This window comes from Budorcas taxicolor, chromosome 21 (genome assembly GCF_023091745.1).
Source record: "Budorcas taxicolor isolate Tak-1 chromosome 21, Takin1.1, whole genome shotgun sequence".
Taxonomy (NCBI): domain Eukaryota; kingdom Metazoa; phylum Chordata; class Mammalia; order Artiodactyla; family Bovidae; genus Budorcas; species Budorcas taxicolor.
Window position 1 is genome coordinate 58127327 of NC_068930.1, and position 18451 is coordinate 58145777.

The window sequence follows — 18451 nt, forward strand, 5'->3', positions numbered from 1 at the left end:
AAACTAGTCAAAGTCTGACAGGACTTCATGGGAGATAGTACTTGACCTCTCCTCTGTGGAAATACTAGCCTTAGAAATGTTGGAAATGGACTTTGTAGAGAGAAGTGTCATCAGTAAACTTCCCTTTCTGTGGATATTAGAGACTATTCTCAGTCACTGCTTTGTATTCGACATCCAGATTTGTAAATGTTAACATAATGGTAAAAGCAAAGGCAGACCAGGGCAGGAATGAATCACTGGCTTGATGCTTTAACTCCTTGCTCCCCAACATCTATACTTATTCCTCATTTATTCATGTCTTAGAGGAAGAAGCCCTCTAAGATATTTATTTACATTAATCAGGTGCCCTGAATATCATTCCCTCAACTATTCTTTTCATTATGCCCTCTGATACAGTTTTTCCCTTATGTTCCCTTTTATTACACCCTCTATATAGCTTCACCATATTCCTATCTACCAGCATTTTCATCTTACCACATAAGTATATCCATTCTCTCCCATATTGAAACTATTCCTCAATACATTTTTTTATCTCTGAGATACCTAATAGTCCCTTTTTCTTTACTACAACTAAAATTCTCAACACTTATTTAGACATAAATGTGGCTGTTACTCATTAAATGGGTATTTGGGTGCTTCCTGAGCTATAGAAGACATTTTTCATTGCCAAATAAATAACTCCATCTGTGTGTCAGATAAGTGCCTAAAGTTCAGAATGTCCTAATCTGAAATTGTCACCCCTAACTCCTCTTCCCCAACATGTGTTTCTGTGTCTGTATCCCCATTTTAATGAATCAAATATACATATAGCTAGATTTCCAAACTAGAAATCATGTGAAATTCCTCTTTCTCCCTGTAGCTCAAGTGGTAAAGAATCTCCCTGCAATGCAGGAGACCAGGGTTCAATCCCTGAGTCAGGAAGATCACCTGGAGAAAGGGAACAGCAATCCACTCCAGTAATCCTGCCTGGAGAATCCCATGAACAGAGAAGGCTGGCAGGCTACAGTTCTTGGGGTTGCAGAGTCAGACACAACTGAGCAACTAACACACACATTTGTCTTCATGATAAATCTCAAATCCATTTCCCTTTCACTCCCCACAAACAACGCATCAGTTCAAGACTTTGTCATTTAAGCTCAATAATGCAACATCTCAATCAAGTCATATCCAGCCCAGAGCTCTCCATATTTGCCGGTCATCAAAAGAAATCTCATCAAATCTTGGTGAAAGGATTCAAGTCTAACACATTTCCTCATCTGCTAGTTCAAAAACCTCAAAAGTAAAGGAAATGAGCCAGCGATATGGTAATATAATTTATGTGATATTATTTGGATACTACACATTTTATCTGTTTTTCTTTGTTGCTTTTGTTTTGGTGGGTTTTGGAGGTTTTGTTTTTTATCTCTATGCCAGTTCAAACCCATAGTCACAGGGTTTGCCATAGAGCTTTCTGATTCTCAATTTCCATAACATTTTTAAACAAGTTTTAGGGAGAAAATATCAAGATTTGTTTAAAACTCCAAATATGTTATAGTTTTCTCAGGGTATATGGCAAGTAGTGGGATTGCTGGTTATATGGTGGTTGGCTTTTTTTTTTGGTTTTTTAAGGAAGCTCCAAAGAGGCATGTTTCCCAATAATCATTGCAGCACTATTTAAAATAGCCAGGACATGAAAGCTACTTAAATGTCCATAGACAGATGAATGGATAAATAAGATGTGGTACATGTATACAATGGAACATTACTCAGCCACAAAAAAGAAATAAAATTGGGTCATTTGTAGTGATGTGGATGGACCTAGAGTCTGTCATACAGAGTGAAGTAAGTCAGGAAGAGAAAAACAAATATCATATATTAACATGTATGTGAGGAATCTAGAAAGATGGTACAGATGAGCCTGTGTGCAGGGCAGGAATAGAGACACAGACATAGCGAATGGACATGCGGACACAGAGGAGGAAGGAGAAGCTGAGACAGATTGGGAGAGCAGCACTGTCTATACACGACCATGTGTAAAATAGAAAGTCGGCGAGAAGCAGCTGTATAACATAGGGAGCTCAGCTCAGAGTTCTGTGATGACCTAGAGGGGTGGGATTGAGGGTGGAAGAGAGGTTCAGGGAGAGGGGACATATGTGTGCATGTGTGTGTGTTCATATATATATATATATTTATATATGATTTACTTCACTGTACAGCAGAAACTAACACGACATTGTAAAGCAATTATGCCTGCATGCTAAGTCACTTCAGTTGTGTCCGAATCTGCTACCCCATGAACTATATAGACCACCAGGCTCCTCTGTCCATGGGATTCTTTAGGCAAGAATACTGGAGTGGGTTGCCATGCTCTCCTCCAGGAGATCTTCCCAATCCAGGGATCAAAACTGCATCTGTCTCTGCCCATGCACTGGCAGGTGGGTTCTTTACCACTAGCCCACCTGGGAAGCCCAAAGCAATTATACTCCAATAAAAATTTTTTAAAACTTCAAATACATAATTTGGGTTGTTCCAGCAAGCAAAAACCTCTCTAGGAGAGTCAAAAGTTATAATTTCTTATTGTAGAAATCATGTCCCTTTATTGTTGGAATTTAATTTTCAGAATTTCTTAGCAGTTTCTAAGTGGTTGGAGAGCTATCAAACAAAGTTTATGCTCTTTTACTTAAACAGCAGTGTTCACTGAGGACAATGTGCTTAATAGCAAAGAAAAAGTAAAAATGGTACCCATAATCCCACACTCAAAGTTAACAAGAGTTAAAGTCAGAGTTCTCCAGAGAAACAGAATCAATAGGATAGATGCAAATATAGACATAGATATATATATTGATATATATATACACATATACATATGGTATCTTTTATCATAGCTCCATGTATATGTATAAAGAGAATTACTTTACAGAATTGGCTCCCATGATTGTGGGACTGGCAAGTTTAAAATCACAGAGTAGGCCAGCAGGCATTCGTGTGTCAGTCTTGAGCCCAAAATTTGTACGAGAGTCTGGGAGGCTGAAAACCGAGATAGGCACCAATGCTTCAGTCTTGAGGAAAAATTTCCTCACCATGAAACTTCTATTTTTGCTCTTAAGCCCCTCCAAAAGATGGGAAAAACTCATTCACATTATCAAGGGTAGTCTCCTTTACTTGAAGACAATTTATTACAGCTATTTATCACAAGTTCAAAATACCAGCACAACAACACTTGGATAAGTATTTGATTAAATAATGGGTACTATAGCCTAGCTAAATCAACAATAATATTAGCCATTCAACCATATAACACTTCCCTCCATCTTTTTCTAGGCATAAATGGGATTACACATACAAATCCTATGATAGAAACTAACAAATAAAAGCATTTCAAAAGAAGTTTCTTGTGTCAAATTAAACTGCCATTCTAATAACCAAGAGTTTATTATTAACTTTTAAAGTGTTTACTTATATGCTATTATAAAAGGAGACTACAACATCTCCACATTCACAGAGATATGTTTAGTTTTGCCAGTTCAATCGTGTGTAATTGACTTCACAAAGAAATCTCGGGATCTGCTCTGAGGGGCCAGGTCAAGATGGCAGAATAGGAGGATATGGAGCTTACCTCCTCCCATAAATACATCAAAAATACATCTACATGTGGAATGCTTCTCACAGATTACCTGGTGAATACTGGCAGATGATAGTATAAAACTCAAATTGCAATAAAGATCACCACATACCCAGCTAGGATGAAAGAGAAAGAAAAAAGGAATTGGAATGGGAGCTTGTATGCTGGGAAAGAGCTCGGAAAGAGGAGAGGTTCCCTCACCCTGGGAAGCCTCTTGACTGGCAGGGACATGAGCTGGAACAGAAAGGGAGCTTCACAGGCTTGGAGGAGAGTGCAGCAGCCATCTTGCAGCAAGCAGAACAGAGAGAGACCAGAACAAAGGGACCGTGCCACCTTCCTGCACTCCCCAGCCTGAGACAAAAGTCTGTTAGTGTGTGCAGGGGTTGGGTGCTGAAATCCAGGCTTCAGAAGACACACACGGAGAGAAGACTGGGATTGGCTGAAACCTGAAGAGGGCAGAGTATGGCCCAAGCTACATACAACTGAGGGTATGTGCAGAAAGGAGCTGAGGTTGATCATTGAAGCCTCATTATTAATGCAAGCACTCAAAGTGGGGGAGGGGGCAAGGCACACCATAGCAGCCTCATTTTCAATCACAGTGAGCATGGCTCCGCCTCTGCAAGTTCAAGGAGCAGGCAAATGCTTGCCCACACATGGAGGCAGGGCTGAAATTTGAGCTCTCTTCCCACATGGTTGTACAATATATAGATTTATGCCACCACCACCAGGACCAGTTTAAACTCAGCACCTGTGGGACATCTGAACAGAATACTCAGAATACTCGTGTCCCTGTGGCTAAGGCCAGTCCAGTATTAGCACCTATGGGCCGGGTCACAGTCTGGGCTGCTTCTGTAGCTCCCAAGGTGCATCCAGGTGCGTGACTACTGTGATCTTGGTACCTGACTCAGTGGATCTGGGCAGGTGGTTTTGTGACTACACCAGGGCCTGCTGCCTGCCTTTCCATGACTGAGGAGAGGTTGAGGGTGGTGTCAAAAAGAGTGTACTTTGTCAGCCCATACAATGAGTGGCAGACAACACCAGAGTGCATACTTCCCAGTGGAAAGCTCCTGCAGAAGAAGGCTCAGTGGCTCCTCTCCCGGCAGGAGTGCTCCAGTCCCATCTACCTCACAGTACAGCTCAGAAGGGAATCTGGGGCCTTGTACACCAACAACTGGGGAGTCGAACCTGCCCCTGCTAGGACTGTGACAATCACAGAGCAAAGAGGAAGCCTCTCTCAATATCCACGGCAGGCTGTAGTCACCAGAGCAGTCATACCCTCTATCAAAGGGGAAACAACCTGCATACACTGAGGAAAAATGCAGCAGATATCCTTACTAAAAACAGCTCTTGCACCAAAAATATTAGACATACACAGGCTACATGGGGATGCAACCCTCCATGACCACAGTAGATAACTGTTTCCCCTAAACTCATAGAGACAGAGAAAATAAGTAAAATGAAGAAACAGAGGAACCACTGCCAACTAAATGATTAAGAAAATTCCCTTGAAAGAACAAATGATGAAACAGTCCTCTTCACTCTAATAGACACTGGTTCAAAAGGAGGTAATAAAAAATAATGAAGGAATTAAGAAAGGCTATTGATATAAATGCAGATTACTGTAAAAAGGAACTAGAAACTATAAAAAGGAACCAAGTAAAATTAGAAAATTCATTTGCTGAGATGAAAGCTGAGCTAAAGCCTAGGCAGAGCAAACTGAATAATGTAGAAGAACAAATAAGTGATCTGGAAGATAGAATAATGAAAATTATCCAATTAGAACAGAGGACAGAAAGACAAATGAAAAAAATGAAAGCAACATATGAGACCAAAGCAATAATAAAAAGCATGACAATCATTCATAGTTGGGATCCCAAAGGGGAAGAAAGAGAAAGGGGGATCAAAAATGCATTTGAAAAAATTATGCCTGAAAACTTCCTAAACTTAAAGAAGGAAACAGATATCCAGGAGCAGGAAGCACAGAGAGTACCAAACAAGATGAACTCAAACAAGACCTACAATAAGACATACTATAGTTAAAATGGCAAAAATTAAAGTGACAAAGCTAAATGCAGCAAGAGAGGGGACTTGCCTAGTGGTCCACTGGCTAGGACTCTGTTCTCCCAATGCAGGGGGCCCAGGTTTAATCCCTGGGCAAGGAACTAGATCCCACATGCCACAATCAAGATCAAAGATTCCATGTGCCATAGCTAAGGCCTGGCACAGCCAAATAAAAAAAAAATTAAAAAAAAGTAAATGCAGCAAGAGAAAAACAAAGAGTTAGCTAAAAGTGATATTGGCTGATTTCTTTACAGAAAAGTTGCAGGCCAGAAGGGAGTGGCAAGATATATTCAAAGTCCTAAAAAGGAAAAACATGCAACTTAGGATACTCTACCCAGCAAGATTATCATTTAGAACAGAAGGATAGATAAAGAATTTCTCAGACAAGCAAATAGCTGATGGGACACTGCTCTATAACACAGGGAGCTCAACTTGGCGCTCTGTGATGACCTAGAGGGTCAGCTCAAAAGGGAGGGGATATATGTGTTCTTATAGCTGATTTACATTGTTGCACAGCAGAAACCAACACAACACTGTAAAGTGATTATGCTTCAATTAAAAATAAATTCAAAAAAAATAATATAACAATGCTAAACCTAGCCTAAAAGTAACACTGAAAGGTCTTCTCTAAATAGAAAATAAGCAAGAACCTATAGGAAAGAGAAAATTACAATTGGAAAGTAAATCACTTAAATAAGCCACTACACATATTAAAAAATAAAAAATGTTTATGAAAGTGAGGATAACTACAATGAATAGCAAAAGAATAAAAATGATTATATAAAAGAGTACATCAAAATCATAAAATGTGGAAGAGGAGAGTAAGAAAATGCAGATCTTTTTCTAGAATGTGTTTGAGCCTATATGACTACCAGTCTAAAGCAAGTAGATATAATAATGGATTAGCATAATTGAAAAACAGGATAACCACAAATCAAAAACATACAGTAGATTAACAAAAAATAAATAAATAAGTGAGAGAGAACACAAGCATAAAACAGAAGAAAATCATCAAACCACAAAATGAGAGTCTCCTGGGGAGACAGGCGACAGCTGTGGCTCACTGTGGGGACAAGGACACTGGTGTCAAGACGTACTGTGCTGAGCTGATCAGTCATGTCTGACTCTTTGCAACACCATGGACTGTAGCCTGCCAGACTCCTTTGTTTATGGGATTCTCCTGGCAAGAATATTGGAGTGGGTAGCCATTCTCTTTTCCAAGGAATCTTCCTGAACCAGGGATAGAACCCAGGTATCCGGCATTGCAGGCAGATTCTTTATCATCTGAACCACCAGGAAAGCAAAGTTAGACATACTGGACTGAGGAGTACTAACTGGCATGATCTCTGCTGGGGCTTCCCTTGTGGCTCAGCTGGTAAAGCGTCGCAAAGAGCCGGACACGACTTTTTTTTCCTCAAAGTGAAAATGAGCGACTTTACTTCTCCTGGAAACTACCATTTTGACACCAAGACCTGGTCCCACACAGCATACTGCAGGCTCCATTGTTGGGATGCCTCAGGCCAAACAAGCAAGGGAGTAGGAACACAGCCCCACCCATCGGCAGACAGGCAGCCTCAGTTCAGTTCAGTCACTCTGTCGTGTTCGACTGTTTGCGACCTCATGAATCGCAGCACATCAGGCCTGTCCGTCACCAACTCCCGGAGTTCACTCAGATTCACGTCCATCGAGTCCGTGATGCCATCCAGCCATCTCATCCTCGGTTGTCCCCTTCTCCTCCTGCCCCCAATCCCTCCCAGCATCAGAGTCTTTTCCAATGAGTCAACTCTTCCCATCAGGTGGCCAAAGTACTGGAGTTTCAGCTTTAGCATCATTCCTTCCAAAGAAATCCCAGGGCTGATCTCCTTCAGAATGGACTGGTTGGATCTCCTTGTAGTCCAAGGGACTCTCAAGAGTCTTCTCCAACACCACAGTTCAAAAGCATCAATTCTTTGGTGCTCAGCCTTCTTCACAGTCCAACTCTCACATCTATACATGACTACTGGAAAAACCATAGCCTTGACTAGACGGACCTTAGTTGGCAAAGTAATGTCTCTGCTTTTGAATATGCTATCTAGGTTGGTCATAACTTTTCTTCCAAGGAGTAAGCATCTTTTAATTTCATGGCTGCAATCACCATCTGCAGTGATTTTGGAGCCCCAAAACATAAAGTCTGATACTGTTTCCACTGTTTCCCCATCTATCTCCCATGAAGTGATGGGACCAGATGCCATGATCTTCGTTTTCTGAATGTTGAGCTTTAAGCCAACTTCTTCACTCTCCTCTTTCACTTTCATCAAGAGGCTTTTTAGTTCCTCTTCACTTTCTGCCGTAAGGGTGGTGTCATCTGCATATCTGAGGTTATTGATATTTCTCCTGGCAATCTTGCTTCCAGCCTGTGTTTCTTCCAGTCCAGCGTTTCTCATGATGTACTCTGCATTAAGTTAAATAAGCAGGGTGACAGTATACAGCCTTGACATACTCCTTTTCCTATTTGGAACCAGTCTGTTGTTCCATGTCCAGTTCTAACTGCTGCTTCCTGACCTGCATACAGATTTCTCAAGAGGCAGGTCAGGTGGTCTGGTATTCCCATCTCTTTCAGAATTTTCCACAGTTTATTGTGATCCACACAGTCAAAGGCTTTGGCTGAGTCAATAAAGCAGAAATAAATGTTTTTCTGGAATTCTCTTGCTTTTTCCATGATCCAGCGGATGTTGGCAATTTAATCTCTGGTTCCTCTGCCTTTTCTAAAACCAGCTTGAACATCAGGAAGTTCACGGTTCACATATTGCTGAAGCTGCCTAAAGTCTTCCAAACCCACAGCCACCTGGTCAATGGCTAAAGAAGATACGGTACATATATACAAAAGGATATTACTCAGTTGTATAAATGAATGAAATATTGTCATGTGCAACAACATGGATGGACTAGAGATTATCATACTAAAGGAATTAAGTTAGAGAAAAACAAAGATCATATCATTTATATGTGGAATCTTAAAAAAAAAAAGAGACGAACTTACAAAGCAGAAAGAGATTTGCGGACTTGGAAGATAAACTTATGGGTAACAAAGGGAAAATAGGGAGGGATAAATTATGAGGTAGAGATTAACATAAACACACTCTCATATATAAAATAATCAACAAATACCTACTGTATAGCACAGGGAACTCTACTCAATACTCTGTAATAATGTATATGGGAAAGAATCTGAAAAAGAGAACATATACATATATATATATATATAAATAACTGAATCTCTTTGCTGTATCCCCTGAAACTAATATAACACTGTAAGTCAACTGTAGTCCAATATGAAATATTAAAAAAAATTAAGTAAAAAAATAGTATATTAAGAGAAGATCATAACAAATTCTGTCTTCATGTTCTCATATTACAACTGCAGAGGCTGAAAGTGCAAGAGACAACGTTGCTGGTAAACATTTCATGGATTCAGCAAGTATGCCAGATTTCATGCTGGAAACTGAAAGTACATTTAGTTAAAAGGACTAATGCAATTTCTAATATACTGGCAGTGACCAAGGAAAATTTGCATTTTGTATCTCAGTCAAGATACTCAAAAACTGGAAACAGTGGCAGATTTTTTTTTCCTTTGGGCTCCAAAATCACTGTGAATAGTGACTGCAGCCATTATATTAAAAGACACTTGTTCCTTGGAAGGAAAACTATGACAAACAGCATATTAGAAAGTAGAGATATCACTTTGCTGACAAAGGCCCATATTGTCAAAGCTATAGCTTTTCCAGTAGTCTTGTACAGATGTGAGAGTTGGACCATAAAGAAGGCTGAGTGCCAAAGAATTGATGCTTTCAAACTGTGGTGCTGGAGAAGACTTGTGAGAGTCCCTTGGACAGCAAGGAGATCAAACCACTCAATCCTAAAGGAAATCAACCCTGTATGTTCACTGGAAGGACTGATGCTGAAGCTGAAGCTCCAATACTTTGGCCACCTGATGAGAAAAGCCGATTCATTGGAAAAGACCCTGATGCTGGGAAAGGTTGAAGGCAAAAGAAGAGAGTGACAGGATGAGATGGTTGGATAGCATCACTGATTCAATGCATATGAGTTTGAGCAAACTCTGAGAGATAATGACGGACAGAGAAGCCTGGCATGCTGCAGTCCATGGGGTCGCAAAGAGTCAGACACGATGACGAACAAGAATAACAACAATTCTGTTCAGAGTCCATTCTGGATATGAATTCTTAAGTTTATGTAATGTAATTAAACAAATTTTCCCCTCTATGCTTTGTGCTTTATAATTCAAAAAGTCCTCTCTTATCATGAAAAAATTTTAACATATCTTACAAATAGTTTTATAGTATTACCTCTAACATTTAATATTTAATTATTTTGGAATCATTTGGCGGTGGGGGTGGGGGGGCAGATGCCATGCCAGCTGTGGGATCTTAGTTCCCCAACCAGGGATTGAACCCAGGCCCTCAGAGCAAAAGCACCTAGTCCTAACCACTGGACTCCCAGGGAATTCTTTGGGATTATCTTTTTAATGTGCTGATAGGTAGGGATCCAATCTTATTTTTATTCATATAATCAGGTAGATTATTTAATACTATATACTGAAGTAATATATCTTTTATTTTTTAAAAAAGAAACCATTTTGTCAATTAAATTGCTAAAAATACTGTCTCCCAACAGTAATTTATATTTCTTTGATTGCTAAAGTTGCACATACTTCCATATATTTATTGTTCAGTCACTTTTCTTCCATTATGAAACACTCTTCCTTGTCTCTTGCTTATTTTCTTCTATTTATTTATGTCTTCTTGATTTGTGAGTGTTCTCTCTATTTAAAATTAAATATTAAACTTCTTATTTTTACATAAAAAATAACAAAGTTTTAATCCAATCCTTATCAAAATACCAAGTGCATTTTTCACCAAACTAGAACAAATAATTCTAAAATTTGTATGGTTACACAAAAGACTTCAATTAGCTAAAATAATATTGAGAAAGAAAACACAGCTGAAGAAACATGCTCCTAGATATCAGACTAAAGCTACACTCATCAAAACAGAGGCACAAAAAGAGACACATGGATCAATGAAACAGGATAGAGATCCCAGAAACAAAAAGGAAAACTTATGGTCAATTAATCTACAAGAAAGGAGGCAAGAATATACAAGGGAGAAAAGACAGGCTCTTCAATAAGTGGTCCTGGGAAAACTGAACAGATGCATGTCATAGAATGAAATTAGAACTTTATCACCATACACAAAGATAAACTCAAAATGGATTAAAGACCTAAGTATAAGACTGGAAACCATAAAACTCCTAGAATAAAACATAAGCAGAACATTCTTTGACATAAGTTACAGCAAGATATTTTTTGGATCTGCCTCCTAAAGCAAAGGAAATAAACGCAAAAATAAACAAATGGGACCTAATTAATCTTAAAAACATTTGTGAAGCAAAGAAAATCATTGATGAAATGAAAAGACAACTTACTGATTGGGAGAAAATATTTTCAAGTGATATGATGAATAAGGGGTTAATATCCAACATATGTAAACAGTTCATACAACTCAAAATAAAATTTTTTTAAAAAAAACAAGCATTACTCAGCCATTAAAAAGAATACATTTGAATCAGTTCTAATGAGGTGGATGAAACTGGAGCTTATTATACAGAGTGAAGTAAGCCAGAAAGAAAAACACCAATACAGTATGCTGCTGCTGCTGCTAAGTCGCTTCAGTCGTGTCCGACTCTGTGCGACCCCATAGACCGTAGCCCACCAGGCTCCCCCGTCCCTGAGATTCTCCAGGCAAGAGCACTGGAGTGGGTTGCCATTTCCTTCTCCAATGTATGAAAGTGAAAAGTGAAAGCGAAGTCGCTCATTTGTGTCTGACTCTTAGCGACACGATGGACTGCAGCCCACCAGGCTCCTCCGTCCATGGGATTTTCCAGGCAAGAGTACTGGAGTGGGGTGCCATTGCCTTCTCCGCCAATACAGTATACTAACACATATATATGGAATTTAGAAAGATGGTAATGATAACCCTCTATGCGAGACAGCAAAAGAGACACAGATGTATAGAACGGACTCTGTGGGAGAGGGAGAGGGTGGGATGATTTGGGAGAATGGCATTAAAACATGTATACTATCAGGTAAGAAACGAATCGCCCACCAGTCTATGTTCAATACAGGATACAGGATGCTTGGGGCTGGTGCACGGGGATGATCCAGAGAGATGATATGGGATGGGAGGTGGGAGGGGGGTTCAGGATTGGGAACTCATGTACACCTGTGGCTGATTCATGTCAATGTATGGCAAAACCAATACAGTATTGTAAAGCAAAATAAAGTAAAAAATAAAAATTAAATAAATAAATAAACAAGCAACCCAATTAAAAATGGGCAAATGAACTGAATAGGCTTTAAAAAAATAAAGTACATGCAGATGGATAATAGGTACATGAAAAGATATTTAACATTGCTAACCATCAGGGAAATGCAAATCAAAACCACAGTGAGATATCACCTCACACCTGTCAGAATGGTTATTACCAAAAAGGACACAAACAACAAATGTTGGCAAGGATGTATAGAAAAAGAAACCATCATAACTGTTGCTAGGAATGTAAATTGGTGCAACCACTATGGGAAATATCATGAAGGTTTCTCAAAAACTACAAATATAACTACCATATGACATAGCCATTCCACTCCTGGGTGTATATCTGAAAAAAAACAAACTTCCTAATTCAAAAAGATACATGCATCCCCAATTTTCATAGTAGCAGTATTTATAAATGCCAAAATATGGAAACAACCTCAATGTCCATCAACAGATGAATGGATAAATATGTGGTGTATATATACGTATATACACAAACATACATACGTACATACACAATGGAATACTGCTGCTGCTAAGTCGCTTCAGTCGTGTCCAACTCTGTGCAATCCCATAGACGGCAGCCCACCAGGCTCTGCCGTCCCTGGGATTCTCCAGGCAAGAATACTGGGGTGGGCTGCTGTTTAAAAAGGAACTAAATTTTGCCAGAACATGGATGCACTTGCAAAAACATGGATGGACTTGGAAGGCATTGTGCTAAGTGAAATAAGTCAGAGAAAAAGGCTAAACTGTATGATCATTTATATGTGGAATCTAAAAAATAAGACAGACCAGTAAATACAACAACAACAACAACAAAAAGGCTCACAAATATTGAGAAAGCACTATTGGTCACCAGGCAGAAGAAGGAAGTGCAGAGGGACAAAATAAGTGTGGGGGGTTAAGACAAACTTCTGTGGATAAAATAAGCTACAGATATAGTCAATATTTTATAAAAACTATATTCCCAACACAGTGAATGTAGCCAAGATTTTATAGTAACTATAAATCGACTATAACCTTTAAAAATTGTGAATCACTATGTCATACATCTGAAACTTACACAATATTTTGCACTGGCTATATCTCAATCAAAAACAAAAAAATTTTGCTTTAATGAACAAATATAACAAAACAGAAACAGAGTCATAGATATGGAAAACAAACAGGTAGTTGCCAGAGGGCAGGGTATTGAGGCGATGAGAGAAATACATGAGGGAGATTAACAGGTGCAAACTTCTAGCTATAAAATAAATGAATCACAGATATGAAATGCACAGTGTGAGATATATAGTCAATAATTATATTACATCTTTGTATGGTGATAGATGGTAACTAGACTTACTGTGATGATCATTTTGCAATGTATAGAAAAATTGAGTCACTATGTTGTATACCAAGAATGAATATAGTTTTGTAGGTCAGTTATAACTCAAAGCCACCCAACCAAACACACACACAAACTGATTGCTAGAAACAGAGATCAGACTTCTGGTTATAACACGTGGAATGTGGGGGAAGGGAGAATTAGATAAAGGTGGTCAAAAGATATGAAAGATACAAACTAAGGATATAAAGTACATGATATAATTAATACTGTAGCATATTATTTATGAAAGAGAGTGAATCCTAAGAGTTCTCACCACAAGGAAATTTTTTTCATTTTTTAAAATTTTATATCTATATGAGGTGATTGATGTTCACTAAACTTATTGCAGTAATCATTTCGTGATGTATCTAAGTCAAATCACCATGCTGTATACTTTAAACTTACATAGTGCTGTATGTCCGGAGAAGGCAATGGCACCCCACTCCAGTACTCTTGCTGGGAAAATTCCATGGACGGAGGAGCCTGGTAGGCTGCAGTCCATGGGGTCGTGAGGAGTCAGACACGACTGAGCGACTTCACGTTCACTTTTCACTTTCATGCATTGGAGAAGCAAATAGCAACCCACTCCAGTGTTCTTGCCTGGAGAATCCCAGGGACGGGGGAGCCTGGTGGGCTGCCGTCTATGGGGTGACACAGAATCGGACATGACTGAAGCGACTTAGCACCAGCAGCAGTGCTATATGTCAATTAAATCTCAATAAAATTGGAATGTAAAAAACTAAATAGGAATATGCCCTCAAGGCTATCTCAGTATGTTTTAATTTATGATTATACACTTTTTAAAATGCTTCATCCACTTATAGCTTCATTGAAGTGAAGATTTTTATCAAGGAAGTGTCCTTATCCAGATGGCGAAATGTGCAAGATAGAAACGAAAACAAAAAAGAAATGTCGTCTCAGAAGGAACCAAATAGAAAGAGAATAATAGACATGATGAATTTTAAGGAGAAAGAAAACACTCCATAACTTTAGATGTGTGACCAAAATGCAAGAAACTTAAAGTTGATGAGAGAACTGCAGAAAAGAAAATGCCTTTTCCACTACAGGCACAGGTGGAAAAAGAAAAAGAAAAAAATGACTGTGGAGAATATTTTACCCTTGTCAACAGAATTTAGTGTCAAAAGGATATTGTAATTCTTTCAATTATAAAATTACTTCATTTCAAAATAGATATTTTATTCCACTTTAGATTTGAATAAAAATAGTAGAGTAATTTTAAATCACTAGTTTTTATTGCTCACTTTCCAAACTATACTCCATGTCTTAGGATTTCCATTCACTTCCTTCTTCACAAAGCTCTCTCCAAATACGTTCAAATATACCTACCATTTTCTTACGTATGTACTTCTCAGAACCTCCTGGCTTCTGATTGTTAACTTAGTTAAGATCAGACCACAGCTGAGGAGGAGGCCCCTGTTCCAGTTCTATATGGATCACACCCTGTATTTCAAAAGAAACCCCTTCATTCTTGGTATCAGATGAATCTTTAGGAACAGTATCCCGTTCTAAAGGCTCTTCAGATTTTGGCTTATCATCCAAATTCCCTGATTCTAATTTTGCTACCAGGACGTCTGCCTCCTTTGGAGCCTGATCTACTGGAGACACATTCTCTACAAGAGCCTCATCTGCAGGGGTTTGCTCAAATGGTGGAAGCAGAACTTCAGCAGAGATTTCTTCTAAAGAGATTGGTGTAATAAAGGGCTCTCCAGTGAGTGAAGGCTGTTTCTCAACAGAGACCATTTCTGAAGTAGTTTCTTCAGCTGATGGAGGCTGCAGTTCAGCAGGGGCCTCTTCTGAAGGAGCCTCCTCAGCTGCTGAAGACTGAACTTCTGGGGGCTCTTCTGCAGGGGTCTCCTCAGCTGCTGGAGACTGAATTTCTGGAGCTGCTTCTGCAGGGTCCTCCTCAGCTGGTGGAGACTGAACCTCTGGGGGCTCTCCTGCAGGGGCCTCTTCAGCTGGTGGAGGCTCAGCTTCAGCTGGGGCCTCTTCTGCAGGGGCCTCCTCAGCTGGTAGGGAATGAAGTCCTTGGCCCTCTTCTTCAGGGCCCTTGTCAACTGGTGGAGACTGAACTTCTGGGGCCTCTTCTTCAGGGGCCTTGTCAGCTGCTGGAGACTGAAATCCTAGGCCCTGTTCTGCAGAGGCCTCATCAGTTGGTAGAGACTGAACTTCTGAGGCCTCCTCTTCAGTGGCCTCCTCAGCTGGTGGAGGCTGAACTTCCAGGGGCTCTTCTGCAAGGGCCTGCCCAGCTGGTACAGACTGAACTTCTGGGGCCTCTTTTTCAGGGGCCTCCTCAGCTGGTGGAGACTGAACTTCTGGAGCTGCTTCTTCAGGGGCCTCTTCAGCTGGTGGAGACTGAACCTCTGGGGGCTCTCCTGCAGGGGCCTCTTCAGCTGGTGGAGGCTCAGCTTCAGCTGGGGCCTCTTCTGCAGGGGTCTCCTCAGCTGGTGGAGATGGAACCTCTGGGGCCTCTCCTACAGGGGCCTCCTCAGCTGGTGGAGACTGAACTTCTGGAGCTGCTTCTTCAGGGGCTTCTTCAGCTGGTGGAGACTGAACCTCTGGGGGCTCTCCTGCAGGGGCCTCTTCAGCTGGTGGAGGCTCAGCTTCAGCTGGGGCCTCTTCTGCAGGGGACTCCTCAGCTGGTGGAGACTGAACTTCTGGAGCTGCTTCTTCAGGGGCCTCTTCAGCTGGTGGAGACTGAACCTCTGGGGCCTCTTCTACAGGGGCCTCCTCAGCTGGTAGAGACTGAACTTCTGGAGCTTCTTCTTCAGGGGACTCTTCAGCTGGTGGAGATTGAACCTCTGGGGGCTCTTCTGCAGGGGCCTCCTCAGCTGGTGGAGACTGAACTTCTGGAGCTTCTTCTTCAGGGGCCTCTTCAACTGGTGGAGACTGAACCTCTGGGGGCTCTCCTGCAGGGGACTCCTCAGCTGGTGGAGACTGAACCTCTGGGACCTCTTCTGCAGGGGCCTCCTCAGCTGGTGGAGGCTCAGTGTCAGCTGGGGCCTCTTCTGCAGGGGACTCCACAGCTGGTGAAAGTTGAAGTTCTGGGGCCTCATGTATAGGAGCCTCTTCAGCTGAAGGAGGCTGAACTTCAGTAAGAGGCTCTTTTAAAAGAGTCTCTTCTGATGAGGTGGCCTCTACTTTAGCATGGGCCTCATATCCAGCAGTGTCTTCCACTGGGGAAGGCTGTATTTCAACAGGAGCCTCTTCAGCAGGAGGCTCTTCTGAAAGAGGCTCTTCATCTGGCATAGGCTCTACTTTAGCAGGAGCCTCATCTCCAGGAGCCTCTTCAGTTGGGGAAGGCTGTACTTCAAGAGGAGCCTCTTCAGCTGGTGGAGGCTGAACTTCCACAGGAAGCTCTTCTGCGGTAATCTCATCTAGTGGAAGTTGTTCTTCAGCAGAGATCTCTTCTGCAGCAGGAGGCTGTACTTCAACTGGAACATCTTTCTCATCTTCTAAAGGTACAGGAGACTCTTTTTTGGTTGGTGAAATAGATAATGTTCTGCTAATACTTTGCTGCCTAATTTCTTCATTGCTACTTGTTGTGGGTTGAAATTCAGGATGCTCACTGACAAAAATATTCCCTGAAGATTTGTGCTTCTGTGCACCTTCCTTTGAATTTGAAAAAGAATTAGCCGGCCATCCAATAACCACTATTTCTGATTCACTGAAGTATGTCTGCTGTTCCTTGTCTAGTTTCTCTTTTTGAGGAAAGTTCATCATTGTCCAGTCTCCAGTACAAGTAGTCTGCTGAGATCTGTCTGTTTTGACTTGAACAGAGTATCTGCTTGGTGGAACTTCTACTTCCTGAACACTCTCTGGAAATTCAGGACCTACTTCAACAGCAGCTGGCTTTTCCTCAGGTACCACTGCTTCACAAACTAACTTGATTTCTCCTTTTTTCTCTTCTACAATAGCTTCTGTCTGCACAGACTTATCAGCCATATCCTGTACACGCTTTCTCTTTATCCAAGTTTGCTGAAGTTGAGAAGATACTCTATGACATTCATAGTTTAATTTGCTTCCAGGAATATTACCAATACTAAAGGCAGCTTTGGGGCAAGATGATTGTGGTATAGACAATTGTTTCTTTTTCTCTGTCACTTCAGTCTGCTGGGATTTATCTACCATGGGCTGGCTGGGTCGTCTTCTCTTTCGAATTTCTTGCCTGCCTGCTGAGATAGACTGTTCAGATTCATCCTTTTCTTCCATTTCTAAGACTGGTAGATTTCAAACTTATTAACCTTCAAGTAAATTAACCATCAGGAATGACAAATGTACCAGATACTTAAGACTTTGCCTTCCTCATTAAGTGCTCTTCTGTTGAGCTCCCTCAGGAAAAAGTTAGTTCATAAATTATTACATTCTGTACTACACTCCTGTTGGATCCCACCTCATTTAGTAAGCATCTTTCCTGTTTAATCTCTGGTATGACTAAATATAACTTCTAGAAGTTTTACTAAGAATCTATGACATCACAGCCAATGGTCACTGCAAGGTTCCATCAGTGATATATCCAGAACCTTTTAACCTGGTAAACAACTCACAGATGCTGGCCACAAGTGAGAAATCTACTGCTTGAAACAAGTTGAAAACAAGCATTTGTCTAGCAGAGGAATATGAAGTAAACTCTGGTAATGCTGCTTTGTTTTAGTTGGAGTTGATGCTTTTGAACTTTTAATTCTGTTTGCTTCATCCTACTGTTAAAGACAGATATAATGCAGAATTCAGAATTCTGCAGTGTATTTGCAATTGTTTGAGAAAACAACTGGTAAAATATGTGTGGCAATGTTCTATCAATATATATTCATATAATTTGAGGGAAAGTTAATATTGTTTGAAAAACTTGAGTTCTGAGATCCATACTCATGTAAGTTCATTATCTCCTTAGTATTCAGTAACCACAGGAGCCTACTATTAATGTTTATATACATGCATGGCATGTTTGCTTTCTCAAATAACTTGAGATAGTCTAATTTTCAATTATCTCAGAAAATAGTTCCACCCAAAGTTTGACAAATAAAATAATGT

At 40.4% G+C, this 18451-nt stretch overlaps 1 protein-coding gene across 1 annotated transcript; it reads right to left on the reverse strand.

Annotated features, from left to right (window-relative positions):
* Positions 1–14800: 14800 nt before the first annotated feature.
* FSCB (fibrous sheath CABYR binding protein) lies at positions 14801–17632 on the reverse strand. The gene is made up of 3 exons (XM_052659534.1): positions 16181–17632; positions 15371–15985; positions 14801–15226 (listed from the first exon to the last, which is right to left on the reverse strand). Exons 1-3 carry the CDS (start codon positions 17630–17632, stop codon positions 14801–14803), a joined length of 2493 nt encoding a protein of 830 aa, XP_052515494.1.
* Positions 17633–18451: the final 819 nt, after the last annotated feature.